The following is a 17,557-nucleotide window of genomic DNA, read 5'->3' as shown; positions in this document are numbered from 1 at the left end:
CCCCAGATTCACACTCCCCATGTGCCCGGGCTGTACCCTAAATAAAATCCTTGTCCTTAAATGATAGGTTGACCACTTAAACATTAAAGACTGATGAGAAAATTAAAAGGAACACTGTTGGGCATTTTGTGGTAATTTGGATTTCAGGGGTAAAAAAATCAGCAAGGGACCTGTGGGGGAGGGATGGAGAGAGAAAATAGATTAAGTTTATAGATAGGGCATGAAAAGTAGAGCCAGAAGGTGCGTTAACGAAGAACACTTTTATGAGTAAAACTTTTTCGTGTTGCCTTACTGCCCCCGGGCTCCTTTCAAGGTACAAGCAGGAACTTAACATACACGGGTAAACAGATGTGGACATGCATACTAACAGACATGCATGCACAAGTGAGACCTTGCCAGGTCAACTTACTACAAAGGCTTCACACTGCCGCACCACAAAATCAACATAATTCAATCATTCCTCTGTCCACTCCACTGTACGCCTTCCATCTCTCCATTTTCTCCTACCTTCACACATGCTTGAGGGGTTTTAGTTATAGTTCATTTACTTTTAGCCAGGGACCATGACTGTAGCTCAGACCAATGAGTCATTCTGCTGAGGATGAAAGCAACAAGAGAAACACTGAACAAGGCTAGGGAGTAGGTAGGTAGTAGTCTGCTTACTTGTTTCCCAAATATAGAATACACAATTTACACATTCAAGGGCAGAGAGACAAAGTTAGCAACTACTTCATGGACGATGTGGAGCATTTAGCAACTAAAGAGCCAGACATTTCCCTAAGGAGTTGGTGCAGACTTAAACAGAGCTTAAAAAAAAGAGCAAACATTGAACTTACATTGATCGAGTGGCCAGTGATTCTTAATGTTATAGCTAATGCTGACGACACCACGGACATGTAATGATTCTATTTATACTGCGTTTTGGAGTCCGTTTGAAGGACACGTTTCACATGTTGTCAGTACATCGCTACTAGGGTTGAGTGACTGGATAGTTGTCTTTTTTTTTACTAATTTAATGGTCTGCCTCTAATGAGCTGCTGCTTTGCAGAGTCGGACAGCTGCTCATCAAACAGTGGGGAGACAGGTGGGAGACAGGTGGGAGACAGCGGGAAAAACAGAGCTTAAAGCTGGCATATTTTCACATCTTACTCTGTGAATTAAGGATTTATTTTATTTTTTCAACCCAACCAGATTTGGTGATTGTGGGCACAGTGGAAATGCTGACTAAGATGAGTTTGAATGAAGTGTGTTTACGATAAGTTGACAAGTGAATTGAGTCTATGTTCCTTAAAAAAGAGAAACTTTCATTTAGAAGGTTTATGGTTGTATTTTTCTGTGTAATAAGGAAAAAAGGGGAAGTGAGTTTAACTAATTTGTCACTGTGAATCCCCATTGGAAGCCAGACATGAGCATTGTGTCATCCTATGGAAAACGCAGCACAGTCGTCTGTTGGCAGCTGAGTGACATCGGCTGCTAACCTGCCTTCACCAGGTTGACTGGCAGCAGACATTTACTGAGCCAAAACAGTTTTCATGTTGACTTTGAGGGAAGAAATCCACAGTGTTTTTGTAGCCTATTGATTTGATGATATTGATGATTTTATTTTCCCTCCAACTGTAGACATCTCACACTGACTGGGAGTGAATCAATCAACATAAAACAGTGGATATTTGTGTGATTTAAACAGCTGCCTATGCAAATCATGTTTCCCTAAATGCTACAGAAATAGACTTAAAGTGTGAATCAAGAAACTTTGCCCTGATCACAACTAATTGGAGGTACATCAATATACACCAACCCTCACATACCTGTGGATGTGGAAAGTATAATTTCTGCTTTAAAAGGGGATAATATGTCAGCCTTGTGTTAACTTCTTGTTTCCACTGCCCCAGAGTGGCTATAATAGTAAGTGCAGATTTTGATATTCGTTGCAAAAGATCCACATGGTTCACAGACCTGTTCAACAGCATTTACAGCCAGACAAAGTGTGCAGAGCTTGTCCTAAAACGTCAGCTGCTTTTGAATGTTAAAACTGAATTATTGTGGGCTGAAATGCACACTTGCTAATCACTGAGTTTGAAATTGAATCACAAATGATTGCATTATTCATTAAAGCCTAAAACAAAAGCATTGGAAATTTAACCAACCCATCTTTTTTTAACTTCAGAGGTCCTTGTTGAAGCTGCTTTGATCTGAGGTATAACAATGTGAGTGAGAGGCAGAGTTATGAGCCAGATGCAATAAAAGTCAGTTATACTGGTTGGCCAGCCTGTGGATCAAATTCAATTTCCAGGGTAAGAGCGCGTTGAGTGTTTACCTCAGGCTGCGGAGAACTCACTTCTCTGCTATCAGAGCTGCAAATCTTAAAGGCATTTAGACAAGCGACTGTTTAGTTTAAAGACACGGCAGAGAACAAGTGGGAAGACAAGTAGGAGTGTGGTAATTGGAATCTGAGAGAAAAGGGAGCAGAAGAGAAACAGAGAGCAAGAGAAAAAGTAGGTAGAGAGAGAGAAAGGAGGGGGTTAGATCTTGTATTTAGATAAAGAAAGTAGCTCCACAAAACAAAATGACAAAGATCACTTTGATGCATTTGGGTTATCTAACCCCTTCATAGTCCTGAGGTATTATTCCAGGGCGTGGATTTGCATGTGTACACAAATATCTGCTGAGACGTGCACACAAGCATACAGAGCGCTGTGCAGGAGGCAAGTGTTTGGGTTTTTAAGCAGTTTGTAAGGTCTTGTCAGGTTAGCTCGCTATCAAAGGTGTATCAAGAAGATATCAAAATATGTTCCCATCTCTGGCTTTTGCCTTCTCTCAAACTCTCACGCAAGGGTTTAGAGATGAAAGGGAGAAGTCCCTTCAGGCACCAGACATCTCATCTCTGTTTCTTTCTCTCTTCTCTTCTCCTCTCCTCTCCTCTCCTCTCCTCTCCTCTCTTCTCCTCTCTCTCTCTCTTGTTGCGGTGGTTGGTATTAGTGGTGTGAATGGTTGGCTCGAGCTGTGAAGCGTAAGACAATAATCCAGTTGTTCACTTGATAATGAGGTCAAACTATTCATTTGAGTAAAAAAAAAAAAAGAAGAAGAATAAAATTAGCATTTATTTGCACTTAGCTTCTCTAATGTTTAATCTGTGATGGGAGTCTTTTTGTCCCTCAGATATCATTAAGGAAACAGAGCTGCTACGAGTAAAAAGTTCTCAGTGTACTGTAGATTAGTTTGAATATATACAGCACATTGGTTAAATTAGGTCCCTTTTGAGCACATAGTTAGGGAAATAGATTTCACCCATTGTTAATTTTCTCTTTGTCTAACCCCTGATTACTTTGCTTATGTAAGCTTTATGTAACCGTAGAGGCACCAACAGCACTTTTAAAGGGGGAAATTGTGTTGTCTAGATGGTGCAGCGTGAAAGGAAAAGATCCCAATAATTGCAGTTGTAATTGACAAAGTTTGGTAAAATGAGGTTTCTTCCCCGGTTCTCTTCCTCTGTGGACCTTTATTTGGGGTTTTGAGACTCAGACCGCACCTCATAGACTGTGCAGCCAATTTGTTTTCGCAGATAAAAGTAAATAAGCTGAGCGCAATTTAATTGTGCCCCATTATCCCACCCTCCAGTCACTGTGGAAAACAAAACCCACACAATGCTCCACTGAGACCAGGCTTTTGGAAAGAATTAAATTAGGATGTGTGTGTTTGTGTGTTTGTGTGTGTGTGTGTGTGTGTGTGTGTGTGTGTGTGTGTGTGTGTGTGTGTGTGTGTGTGTGTGTGTGTGTGTGTGTGTGTGTGTGTGTGTGTCTGTGTGTGTCTGTGTGTGTCTGTGTGTGTGCAGAGAGAAAGGGTAGGAGGTAGAGAGAATTTTTTGTATGGGAGGACTCTACTGATTCAAGCCTGTAAACAAGAGAAACTACTACTACTACACACACATGAATCAAAAATCTTTATTCACAGTCCAGCTCAGCTCCCTGCTAACAGGCCACAACAGCTATTCAGCACATCAGTGGACCAAAATTCCAGCAAAACACACACTAACAAAAGTCATTGTTTTCAATCAACCTCCCCTCTCCTGGCTTGGGCCGTTGGCATGCATTCTGCAGACTGGTGTACACTGAGATACAGTTCTCCTGTTAGCAGAGACAAGGGAGGAAAGAAGATCTTTTATTTCTGGAACACACACAGAAACCAATTTGTGAGGTTGAAATGATTCTCTTCGATAGCACCGGCTGCAGCCTTCAAGCTAATTAGAAACTTCAGTGAAACAGCAATAACAAGTTAATTATGTTGCAGGGATATTAAAGTCGTGTATTCCCTCCCTCCATCATCCTCTCTGCTCTCACGTCTCCTCTGCTGCTGCTGCTGCTTCTTCTCTCTCTGTTTTAAATTCTCGGGGAATGCTTTGAACCCACCGCAGACTTTAGAAATTATATATTGTTAATTAATGCGTGATCGTTTATTTCGAGTCCTGGTGAAGAGCTGTTTGTGTGCAGGATCATTATGGAAAATCGCTTTTAAGTTTGTGCTCAGCTGTGACTACCTCGACTAAACAGAGAGGAAAAAGACAAAATAAGTGACAAAACTATCCAACCAAGAAGACTTCTCTGATCGACTTCTGTAAGCAACTGCGATAGTATTAAGAACGATACTGACACCAGCTAGTATTAGGGTATTTGTGTGTGTTTTTCACCTGGTTTATAGAGAATGATCAAAGACGCATGATAGAAAGAAGACATTATTAAATTACTATTATTGTAACAAGTAAGTTTTCCTTTTATGTTTATTATAAAGCAGGTTGAGGTGCTATATTAATAATGTGTAAGTATTAAAACGCTCAAATCACAGAGAAATGCACACAGCCCATATTCAGAAACTCGTGGACTTCTGTATAGTTGTGATGTCACAACTGTACTATATAAATATAGGTAGAAAGAAAGTGCGGCTACAATGTTGTTACAGTCATTACCCGGCTGCAATGACGGTGCAGAGAACCCGACAGTGTAGATGTGGAAGACCCAGAAACACTCACCAATCAGAGCAGACAGGGCTTTTTGGAAGGGGGACTTAAGAGACAGGTGCTAAAACTGAGCATTTCAAACAGAGGGTGAATACAGGTATATTCAGACAGATAGTATGAGACAAATGTTTGTTTTTTTAACTAAACCTGGGCAATAATAATCTTTCATCGTATGGTAATTTAAGTGTTCTAAGAGAAAACTTCTGCACCTCCTCTTGGCTCTGTTTTCAGGCTTTAGAAAAATCTAGCCTGTGACAGAAGACTTTGGTCAGTCACAGGTCATTTCAGAGAGAGAGAACGTTGCTATCTGGCTGTTAACACCCTTTCAAAATACGATTTCCGGGTCTAAACACTCCATTGAAATTAAACAGACAAAACAGCCGAACACATGAACAATTACCACCACCTCTAACGTCACTTAGACACCTTTTTCTATCCATAACAAAGAGGTAAAATGACAATTACACTGTTTTTTAAAAACTCACATCTGTTCAAACAACGAGGAACACGGCACTGCTGCGTTGTAGAAATAAGAGGTTTGGACCAGCTTGGACCCGGTATATTATTTATTTTGAAAGGGTGTTACGTCACGAGCTTCAGGGAGAGGTTTCACTTTACTTCAGATTCAAATCTACTTTTGCTTTTTACATCCTGCAGTTTTAATGCATGTAAACGTGTTGTAGTAAACCGAAGGGGATAATATGTCCGATTTAAAACTCAAATCTTCCATTTATTGTACAATATTTCCATACAACCATCTGAATGTAGCTTGTGTTAAAATTTCTTTTCAAGAACAAGAGCATGCATCGTGTCACTCACATGCCAAATGATGACGTAAGGGGCAGACATGTTTCAATCCTCAATATTCTGGTGGTGATACTGAGTCTTGGTTGTCTGTATTTGTTACAGTTATGTTACAGGGTCATGGGAATAATAAAGAGGTGTTCTATCTGAGTGGTTTTCCCCTTTACTGAACAATATAGACCACAAGAGGGAGCCATTGAGCTTTTGATTGTGCTGTGTTGGGGCCTTGCATTAGGGCGTTTTCCTGACCGCAATAAATTACCATCTCTTCCTTATCATCTTGTTTAATGTGCTGATGCAGGTCTTAGGCTGGGTGTCTTTCTAAAAAGGCTGCAATCAGTAGATTTAGACCCAGGCTCTCTCCAAAATGCAGATACTAATATATTATCTCTCATTCCTTTTGTTCCACTGTTCCAGTTGGATCATTACCCTCCAGTCAGCTACACCCTCCCAGACGCCTCAGACACACAGTTCAACCTGGTCAAGACGCTGTTCTTGGGCAAAGTCTTTGGTGAGTACGTTAGCTAGTCTGACACTATTTTAACCATTTCCACACTGTGCAAACTTTTGTCACACTTATTATGATCATATGCATTTCCTTAGCTCAAATTATACAACTCATGCCCACCCCATCATGGTTCAAACTACATGTTCAGGAGCGTTTTGGAGTATTAATAAGCTCAGGTTCCTGATCATTTTGATTTTAATAAGCATCCACGCAATTATTGAAATGAAATTAATGTATGTGAGTTGACCTGCTGTAATCCCTAACTGGAGCTTATCCACTTGGGTGAAACCAGATAAAAGCAGTTGTCTCTAATGAGGCAAACACTCAGTCAACAACTCTCCTGTTCAAAAGTAAAAGCATGTGAATACAGTTTCTTTCAGATGGTGCCATATTTAGGTTCTCTGTGTATATTTTGATCTGTTTATCTTTGTGCATTTATATATCACGGTTCTATTGTATTCTATTTCTGCACTTTCATGCAAAGTTAAATACCTTTAGATAAACCATCTAATTTACAAACAGCCCCTTCAAACACAGGTATATACATTAATGGACATAAAGCAAATTAGAGACTGGATGATAAATTCATTTTGGTAATCTAAATACACACAAACAAAATCTCTCCATTTTCTTCTCTGTTGTCTGACTGTAATCTGTGCATTTTGTAATTACTCATTATGTCCACTAGAGGATGACAGAGGATTGAAAGGGGGATCTCGGTGCAGCACATGCTCCCAGCTGCATCCATCTCTGCATACATATTTGTCGTTGATAAGGTTATGAAATCTGGCAAATTCTATGATAGGATAGAAGCTTAGAGATTAAACTCGTTAAAAGCGAACTTGTGTTTCGTTGCCGAGCATTAGACTGTCCAGGATCCCTCCATGTTTGACCACCTTAGGTAACTGTCAGAACACATCCCCAGCTTTAGGTGGGTTTTTCCTTTGATGGAGCTTTTTATATTGGTTAGATTTTGACACATTGCTTGTGCACTGAAGCTTATTCAATTGTGATTCATTATCTTTTGCATCAGTTTATTTTTACCATTGAATTAACTATTAACCAACTATTAACGGATAGGTCTTAACAAAGCACTAAATCATCTTCCCAAACACCTTGGACTTTGGGTACCCTAATCCCGAAAAAGCCAGTTAAGGTTAAGGTTATCCTAGTAGCTCTGGTGTCTGGCTTGATTTTATTCTGCTTAATTAGCTTCTTTAATTACTCATGCCTCTGAAAGATTGAATCTCATTATTTGCATCTTGCTGCAGCTTGCTCTATTCTATTCTATACTATTCTTCTTCCCTCTTATCTTTTTTTTGCCCTCTACCTCAAGCGCTGAAGAAGTCATTGAGGTTGAAGTTATGGCTGACTTCACTTACCAGCCAGAACTATCGACTGCTGCATGCACCACCAGAACCCCTGGGAATACAACACCATGCACGCACACAAGCATGTGAACATGCACATGCACGCACGAAACATAGCCATCCATCTTCACCCAGTTAAAACAGCACAGATGCCGTTATGACACAAAGGACAAAGTCACTGCCCATGCCAAAACAGCCCCAACTCATTTAGCCATCTCCTTATATGCAGCCTTACACATAAATCGACTCAACATATTTAGATGTTACCATAAGTCTCTTGTAAACATCATAACAGAATAATGCATACAGGCAGAGCAAGGAGGTAATTGTATCGGGAAAAGGAGGGAGGTAATAGAAGAAGGACTGGAATGTTGTGATGAGAGAGAGAGAGAGAGAGAGAGAGAGAGAGAGAGAGAGAGAGAGAGAGAGAGAGAGAGAGAGAGAGAGAGAGAGAGAGAGAGAGAGAGAGAGAGAGAGAGAGAGAGAGAGAGAGAGAGAGAGAGAGAGAGAGAGAGATAAAGGAAACAGAACAAAAGGAGGTGTTTGATTTTGCACATCTCATCAGATCTGTTCCACTTCTGTTGGGACCACAAAGAGACAAGAGGAGGCTGTCAGACAGTGGAGCTATTAGATTCTCTATTTCTGGGAGACAGAGACTCTGTGTTTGGTAAAGCACGCACACACACTGATCACAGCGACGTCTCCTCTATCACCTCACAGTCTGCCGATCGTGGGATGGGATAAGCTGGCTCGAATAAAGATGATAGAAGTAAAGTGAGGTAAACATTAAAGCATAGAAATACAAAGATGTGCACAGATAACCAAACACTGTTTCTATAAGTATCAGTAATTTAGAGTTAACATGTGTTTTTTAATATCAACTAACTAACTTTGGATAACAACTCTGTATTTTGCTCTTTATTTGTATCTACATCTGCTTAAAAGGGTGCCATTGATTAGTTACCCATTAGTTACAATATCCAATAGCGCTTTATTTGTCCCTTCACTAACTGATACTACATTTTGCTTGTGGGCTGCAAAGGATACAAATCCCATAAACAACCCCCACAATCATGGACTAGTTCCATCATTAGAAACTAATTTGGCCCACCTATCTTTTTTTCTTCCACATTAGACACTGTACAGCTGAAGCAGTTCCCTCATTTTCCCATTCTTCTTCCCGAGTCTCCTTGAGCTTGAAAGCAAATTGAGCTTGAAATAAGCTCATTCTGTGCTGGGGTTTTACTCATGAATTTCGCGCTTACCACCAATTTGATAATGTACTGCAGATGTCATAACAGTGGTTTAGTAAGTGTTAGTATTGGAGCTGAAACAATTAATCTATGAGTCAATCAAAAGAAAAATAACAACTATTTTGACAAAATGCCAAGCATTCTTTACTTCTAGCTTCTTCAATATAATCAAAACGGAATATCTTTTGTCGTACAAAATAAGCAATTTGATGATGTCACCTTGTGCTCTGACATACTGGGATTTTTTTTTTTTTAAATGTGTTTATTGGTTTTCAACGAAGAGAAAAAAAAGATAACTAAAAAAGTATAGAACAAAGCCCATCATGAATAACAACAGTACGTCATGGTCATAAAATGAGTGTAAACTAAAGACAGAATAGAAGAGCACAGAAGACAATATATATATAATAACAATAGTTAAATAGATAGGTCGGTAGAGTTATATAAGATCATATTCTACCGCACGGTGAGGCTTTGTATAGCCATTGTCTAAGAGCATACTGGGATTTGGGACGGGGAAAATTTATAGAATAAACAATAATTCTATTAATTGTTAAAATAATCATCAGTTACAGCCCTAGCTAATGTACCTGCCCTAATGACCTAATGACCTAATGCAGACTCAGGTGAAGGACTGCCACACTGCTTTTACTAGCAGTAAACGCTTAAATTGGTCTAGCCTCACATTCAGAGTTTTGTCAACGCCATGTTTGAATGTTGAACTGATGAATTGTGTTTGTTTGTTTGTTGTCAGTGTGAATATCTATGGTCCAGGGTCATGAGATCTACTGTGTTTGCTGCCAAGAGTAATTGTACTTAAGTAGTATTGATCATGAAGCACAGGGATGATTCAGCACATGCTACAAGCAGTGTAATGCAACTGAAACCGCTGATGCTTAATGTATCCGTACGAAGTGTGTGGAGGTTGTTGTATATCAGTACTTAAAAGCAACATATAGGGTTAAGATGTAAGTGTGTATCCTTCATGTATCCGTGTGTGTGTGTGTGTTTGTGGGTGGGTTGATTTATTGCATATTAGTCTGTCCTCCCTGGGTCTCTGTATTCCGGCAAAATAGATGGGGGGCATGACATGAGTCATACATTAGCCAGAGCAGCAGGCACGCTCCTAACCCGGTCCTCAGTGCCACAAATCTGTCAGGGAGAGCGCCTGTGTGTGTGTGTGTGTGTGTGTGTGTGTGTGTGTGTGTGTGTGTGTGTGTGTGTGTGAGTGTGTGTGGGGGTGTGTTTGTGTGTGTGTGTGTGTGTGTGTGTGTGTGTGTGTGTGTGTGTGAGCAGGGTGCTGTATGTGAGTGTGTCTATCTAAGGGAATAAACTCAGAGCCAAAGGCAAAGAGAGAGCAAGTAAAAATAGTGACACTGGGATAGAGCTATTAGAGACAGATGATTGTAGCCCTGAGGGTTGCTTGTAAAGGACATGCACATCCGGATTTCCGTCTTTTATTTTTTCAATTCCTCCCAACCTCTCTTGTTCTGTTAACTTGTCACACACATCAGTCCCCATGGTTGCTGGCAATTATTTTACACAGGCTTCGAGTCAAGCCCCAGGTATAATGGCTTTATTCTGAGGAACTTTGAGGCATAATGGCTATTATTTGCATTCAGAAGAATTTTCTCAGGAGGGCTTTTTCGTGTGCTTTTATTTTGAACTTTTCTTTCACTTCAATCATACAGTGGCACTCCAGATGCATCAGGGAGCCATTTTAAGCAGGGCATTATGTGAACCAAGTGACTTTATTTTACACTATTTTGTACATTGTCAGAAAAGTGTCTTATACTGAAGATAAAGCTCATTAGTGGTATTAACGGCATTGTTTTACCCTGTTATGGCAACCATAACTCTCAGCCTGCCTGTACAAATGACATCCTGCCAACACAATAATCAATGAATAGCATCAAAGTTTACCATATACTGATGGAGCTAAAGGTAGCTTTCATAGTAAAAAGTCCCTTTTATCCCTCAAATAATTTGATTGAAATGATGTATATATGTTGCTCATTTTGTAAAATCTATATGAACATTTGATTATGCATCTATATCATCTATACATCTGCTCCTTCAATAAAAAATCCAGAATCTGCTCCTATTTCCCTGTTAAGTCCATTCCCAGAGGCTTTACGTTTCCATCACATTCAAGTTAAATACTGGACCATGATCGGTTTCTAAACTATTTGTGATGTCACAAATCACACTAATTTAAACAAGCACATAGAAACTTTACACTTACACACACTAGAACTCTGCACATGTGTCTTTTTGTACTGTGAAGCTCAAACAAGAAGAAATAAAAACATTTTGAGTGGAGGGGAACGCACCCCTCCAATTAAACGACTTATTAATTCCCAGACATTGCACCCTTCTCCCTCATCGTTCAGCAGAGGCCACTTTGCACGCAGAGGAGATTGTTTGCTTGAAGCATCTGTGTATAAATAAATAGTTTTATTGGATCTCTGCTGATGTTTTGGGGGGTTCTATTTTTGAGGATTCAGTGCTCAGCTACTTGATACATTTTAAACTCACTGATTCTTTATTAGGTACAGATCACATGTAATTCACACACTCTTCCAAAGCATGCCATACAATCAATTTCCTCCCAATCGCTGGTTGATGACTGTCTTGTTGTGTTGTGACCTTTGAGCAGAACCACCAGAGGTCCTGACTCTGATTAAAGAGAGGATGAACCCCAATGTTAGATGAGGTTGATAAAAGAGTTGTTTTCTCTCTTACTTATCTTCAGGCTGTTTATAATCTCTGTAACCTAAGCGTGCCTTTAAATCAAGATGGATGTACCTGCATGTGGCTTTGTGTGTGTGTGTGTGTGTGTGTGTGTGTGTGTGTGTGTGTGTGTGTGTGTGTGTGTGTGTGTGTGTGTGTGTGTGTGTGTGTGTGTGTGTGTGTGTGTGTGTGTGTGTGTGTGTGTGTGTGTGTGTGTGTGTGTGTGTGTGTGTGTGTGTGTGTAAGGATGACATCATGCCCTCCTCCCTGGCTATGACCACTAGTTGTACTTTATACTGGCGAGTCCTGATCCATGGCAGTGTGGGTCCACAATCCAGGTTTTCTCCAGCTGCCGTGTCAGGAGTGGGGGTGGGACTGCACTGCAGTGAGGAAGAGAGAGAGAGAGAGAGAGAGATGCTTGCCAATGTGGTACAATGTCAAGTAATCCACGCAGCACATAGAGGAAGAACGAGTGGCAGAGGAGAGGAAGCTGGTTTGTCTCACAAACTGTATACAGACACTGACGCAAACTCCACATAGGTAACTACAGTTGTATTTGTGTGTGTTTGTGTGTGTGTGTGTGTGTGTGTGTGTGTAAGCCAGAAGGGAAAAATGTGTGTTTATTATTTCACTGCTCAGTTTGTTGCTGCGTCTGTTATGTCGGTTTTTCTTGGCTTGGCGTCTGTACAACCGGACATGCTGGTGGAGGAGGATGCTAGAGGAGGGATTGATGAATACACCTGTGTGTGTGTGTGTGTGTGTGTGTGTGTGTGTGTGTGTGTGTGTGTGTGTGTGTGTGTGTGTGTGTGTGTGTGTGTGTGTGTGTGTGTGTGTGTCTGTGTCTGTGTGTCTGTGTCTGTGTGTCTGTGTGTGTGTGTGTGTGTGTGTGTTTAGTAGGGCGTTGCAACCACAGGTGTGTTTTCCATGTCTAAAACCAACAGTCAGAAATCTACTTTGGCTCTTATCTCCCTTCTCGTTCATCCCTTTATCTCCACCTTCTCAATTCATCCCTCTCTATTTCTCCACGCCGCCTGTCTTTACACGTCTCTTTCCACTGCAGTTCTTATCAGTTTGGTTCATCACTATGTTGTTTTTATTACGTTAACAACAGTTTAGAGACCAGAAGTTTCTAGTTATTATCAAACTTTGCATTGGATGTTATAGAACATATTTGAGAAGAAAATAGAAAAACGCATGAAGAGACGAAATACACAAACAGATTTGAAGAGGATAAAATAATAAACAACATGTATTTATTATATCTTCACATTTGTAATTGTCTCTCTCTCTGGTCCATCATGCATGACTGGCAACATGGTTTGTTTGTTTGTTTGTTTGTTTGTTTGTTTGTTTGTTTGTGTGTGAGCATATTACATATTATTTTTTGTATCACAAAGGGTGTTGCGGGTGGATTCACATTAATATTCTCTTGATGTGTCTCAAATGCATCATATAAACCCCCCCACCACCCACCCCCTTCTTTTTTTCTGTCTCTCACCCCTACATCAGCTTCCATTTGTTGCTATGGCAACTGTGTTTGATCTCCTCTACCCTGCCCCTCCATTTGAGCACCCTTCTTGTCACCCCATTTCTTTCCCACTCCCCTTAGCCATTCACTCAGACACAAACACACTCCAGAGACACTCTTCTCGATCTTTTCTCCTCCTCCCCCTCCTCCTCCTCTTCTCATGTCTCTCACCTTTCATCTCACCAACCGCCCTTTTTGCAGAGGAAGTCTCACCCTCCCTCTCTGCTAGCTCTACAATTTTCTCCATCCTCCCTTCATATTTTCATTTGCTCCCCTTCATACAATTCTCCCACCCTCATCCCCATCCCAAAACACATCCCAACCTATTGTCTTCGCATCAGCCCTGTCGTCACAGCTTCATCTGTTGCATCACCTTTTGAATTATTCATGCAATGTCACTGGCTGATGACACATCATCAAGAGGTGCAACCCTCTGGTCAACTTGCTGACCTTGTTGCTGTTGTGGAAGTGTGCGTGTGTGTGTGTGTGTGTGTGTGTGTGTGTGTGTGTGTGTGTGTGTGTGTGTGTGTGTGTGTGTGTGTGTGTGTGTGTGTGTGTGTGTGTGTGTGTGTGTGTGTGAGTGTGTGTGCGCGTGTGTGTGTGTGTGTGTGTGCGCGTGTGTGTGTGTGTGTGGAGGAGGGGGGTCACATGTGGTATGACACATTTGTAGGACCTCATCAGATGTGATGGTACATTTCATTATTGCAGTCTGAAGCCATATGGATTAGCCTGCGCTCATTTCTAATCACGATTAGTGTGTGGGAGAGCTGCGGGTTTAAGTGTGTACTTGCAAATGTTTTATTGATCAGTCGGGAAAGCTCCTGTAGAAGCCACTAAAGCAAGCAAAGTGAAGGATTACAAGCCTTAAGGTCAGTGTGTGGTGACTGACTCTGACAGGCTGATGTTAATGTCCATGCATCATTTAGCATGGTGTTAAACACAACATATACAGCAAGAAGTTACCATGGAAAGCTTATTATAGAATTTTTATTGAGACTGCGTTAGAGACATGGTCATTTTATAGACCACTGTTTGTGCTGTGATTATATTTGATTGCATTATATACTAAGCTATTCAAATGACTTCCTTTCTTCCTGTATGCATACACCTGAACTGAACAGGTCTAATGTGGTGGAGTGCGTTAGTTGTGTACTTGTGTCCACCTCTTGTTCCTCCATTAGTACTAAATGGATATATTGCCATTAAAGGCCTCTTATCAGTGACAACCCAGCCCTAAGTTCATATTAAATGTGTGATGTTCACGGGTAACTTTATGTTATTTAAATTGGAAACACAGAGCTTTCTAAGCAACACACTCTCGTGAAATTACCGGTCACAGAAAACCTGAAACAAGAGGAGCTTTTCGGCCATTTCCTCACCAGCATTGTACGCTAAGCAGCCTGTTCTATTCCCAGCAGGGAGCCTATTAGTATTCACACACAGGCCTCTGCTATGATCAACGCATGTTCAGGCATACAGGAGAGAGGAGACTTGTATATTCATATTCATAAGTCATCAGTATTCTGTTCACTGTGCTCATTGTAAAGCATTTCTTTCCCTACTGTATCTGTCTCTCCACTTACCCTGCACAGCCCCACGCATATGCAAATTGACACACACACTCTCACGTACACACCGTCCACACACATGCTTTCAAGGTGTAAAGTTTGTTAGCGGATATGTTGACTGAGCTGACAGGTGCCTCATCACACGTGTGATGCTGAGCCACAGTTTTAGAAGCATTAAAACCTTATCCATAAAAACTAAACTACACAGCCTGTATCAAATGATTTTATTCAGCAAACAAACACAAACACACACACACACACACACACACACCCACACACACACACTCACACACACACACACACACACAAAAGATACAGTATTCAGTGTCCACACAATGCAAGTGTCTGAAGGTCTGGTCAGATGATGAATATGTAGGAGACTCAGATAGTGCTGAGGTCTATTCCTGGCAGCACAATCAATAGTGTACACCCGCACTTATACACAAACACACACACACACACTTGTATTGGACCCATCAAACTGGAATAAAGAGAGAAAATTACATTATAAGCCTTGTCCAGATACTCAGAACCCCATCATCTGACATAACACGATTCAATAAATAAACACACACATGCACGCACACACAAATGCACACACAGCGGCACTCATCCCATGTTCATATTTTGCTGCAGGGCCGTTCAAACAGCAGTTCCTTCTGGGTGCGGTTCTGTCGTGTAGCAGCAGAGCAGCCATGCATGTTAACATTAAACTCTATCTGCACACGCACAAGCATGTGAAGGAATAAGACGTTTTTCAGCTCTGCGAAAGTGTTGTGGCTGTTTTTGTCAGTCCATGCTCGTGCTGGAGCGGAGCGTGTCTGAGGATGTGTGTTTTTTTCGTTTTAAGTCTTTGCTCAATTGTAGGTGTTGGATGGATTTTATTTTTTTGTTGTATTAGCATTTTCTTTGCTGGCTGCAGTTTCTCCTCTCTCTTCTCTTCTCCGCTGTGTGTGTGTGTGTGTGTGTGTGTGTGTGTGTGTGTGTGTGTGTGTGTGTGTGTGTGTGTGTGTGTGTGTGTGTGTGTGTGTGTGTGTGTGTGTGTGTGTGTGTGTGTGTGTGTGTGTGTGTGTGTGTGTGTGTGTGTCTGTGTGTGTGTGTGTGTGTGTGTGTGTGTGTGTGTGTGTGTGTGTGTGTGTGTGTGTGTGTGTGTGTGTGTGTGTGTGCGCGCGCGTGCGTGCGTGCGTGGGTGCGTGCGTGCGTCCATGTGTGCGTGCGTGCGTGCGTGTGTGTGGTGACGTAATTGTCTTTGAAAACTAAAGACAGATGAAAGTCAAAGGAGAGAGAAACCGACTGTGGCCCAGAGACATAAGTGGATTTGCAGAGGCCCATCTGAATTTGTCTGGATTGCCATGGCAATAAGTGGACCGGCTAAGACACATCAATGGGGAAGAACGCAACGTAACCAACAGTTTACATGTTTACACAAATTTAAACAAGAGAGGAAAGAGCAGGATTTTTCGTACGGTCATGAAAAAAGTAGCACGAGCAGCATGTTCAAATGTTAACCACAACAAGTACTGTATGTGAAATAACAACGTAGAAGCCTGGTCTTGTTTTTCCTCTGTGATTACTATAGAGACTGAATCTCACATTGCCGTTTAGAGATAATCAAATCTACATTCTGTGCTCATAAGGCATCCTGTGAATAGGAAGGAGAATGAAAAAGAGAGGCAGGGAGACTGTAAGAGCAGAGGGGGGTGTAAATTCATTGTCTGTTCTCTTAATTTGACATTAGAGGTCATTGTCAATGTATGTTCCTTCTCTACTTTCTCCCTCCTCCTCGTCTCTCTTATCTCCTCCTTTTTTGTTGATTGATATTCAATGTTGGTTTTACTGAGTCTGTACGTCAGCAAAATCTATCACAGTTTGAGTGTGTGCAGTCAGAGATTTTGAGCATTCAGAAAAAGTGTGTGTGTGTGTGTGTGTGTGTGTGTGTGTGTGTGTGTGTGTGTGTGTGTGTGTGTGTGTGTGTGTGTGTGTGTGTGTGTGTGTGTGTGTGTGTGTGTGTGTGTGTGTGTGTGTGTGTGTGTGTGTGTGTGTGTTCATCTTTCTTGTGTGTTTTAGAAAAGATTTGCTGATGCTTTCTCTTTAAAAGCTGCTGTGGTCAGTGCTTCAGATCCCTGGTTTCTCCTTGCTCTCTCTGTCTACCCATCTTCTCTCAAACCCTGTTAATCATGAATAAGTCATGAGTGTGGTCTAGACCTAGTCTATATGTGAAGTGTCTTGAGATAACCTTTGTTATGATTTGGCACTATAAATAAATTCACTTCAATTCCAATCAAATGTATGGGCATGGTTCCAGGTAAGTTATCATCACATTTGTCTTAACAGTCTCATTGAAAATAACAAAATGTTATTGTGTCCACCTCTGTGTCTCTGTACAGAGACTGGACACATCGACCCGGTCATCATCGAGCGTTACAACACCCCAGGCTTTGTTGGGTGTCTTTCACGGGTACAGTTCAACGGAGTTGCCCCCCTTAAGTCCGCGCTAAGAACCGCCGCGCAGGCCCAGGCCACGCCAACAGCTGGTCAGCCAGACAGACATCCTGCACCCGCCTTGCCGGTGTCTTACCAGGGCAAACTGGTGGAGTCCAACTGTGGGTCTTCACCTCTCACCATCCCACCGATGTCGGCTGCAACAGATCCCTGGCGTCTGGACAACACAGGTGAGGATTACTACAAATATCATACTGTATACTGCTACTGTCAGTCCCTGAGTCCCATACCTCAGCACTACCGTGTCGAAGGTCGTATTCCACCCGCATCCCGGTGTTTA

General features: G+C 41.5%; 1 protein-coding gene across 1 annotated transcript in view; it reads left to right on the top strand.

The window, feature by feature from the left end:
- cntnap2a (contactin associated protein 2a) overlaps positions 1 to 17,557 on the top strand; it is a gene marked incomplete at its 5' end in the record, with an annotated part of 317,844 nt that overhangs the window by 296,272 nt on the left and 4,015 nt on the right. The window contains 2 exons of the mRNA XM_083936142.1: positions 6,233 to 6,326; positions 17,163 to 17,447. Coding sequence (XP_083792268.1) covers positions 6,233 to 6,326; positions 17,163 to 17,447 — 379 coding nt within the window. The remainder of the gene's footprint in view (positions 1 to 6,232; positions 6,327 to 17,162; positions 17,448 to 17,557) is intronic.

Source organism: Echiichthys vipera (genome assembly GCF_963691815.1).
Source record: "Echiichthys vipera genome assembly, chromosome: 21".
In the NCBI taxonomy this organism is placed as follows: Eukaryota; Metazoa; Chordata; class Actinopteri; order Perciformes; family Trachinidae; genus Echiichthys; species Echiichthys vipera.
This window is presented reverse-complemented; position numbering and strand designations above follow the sequence as displayed.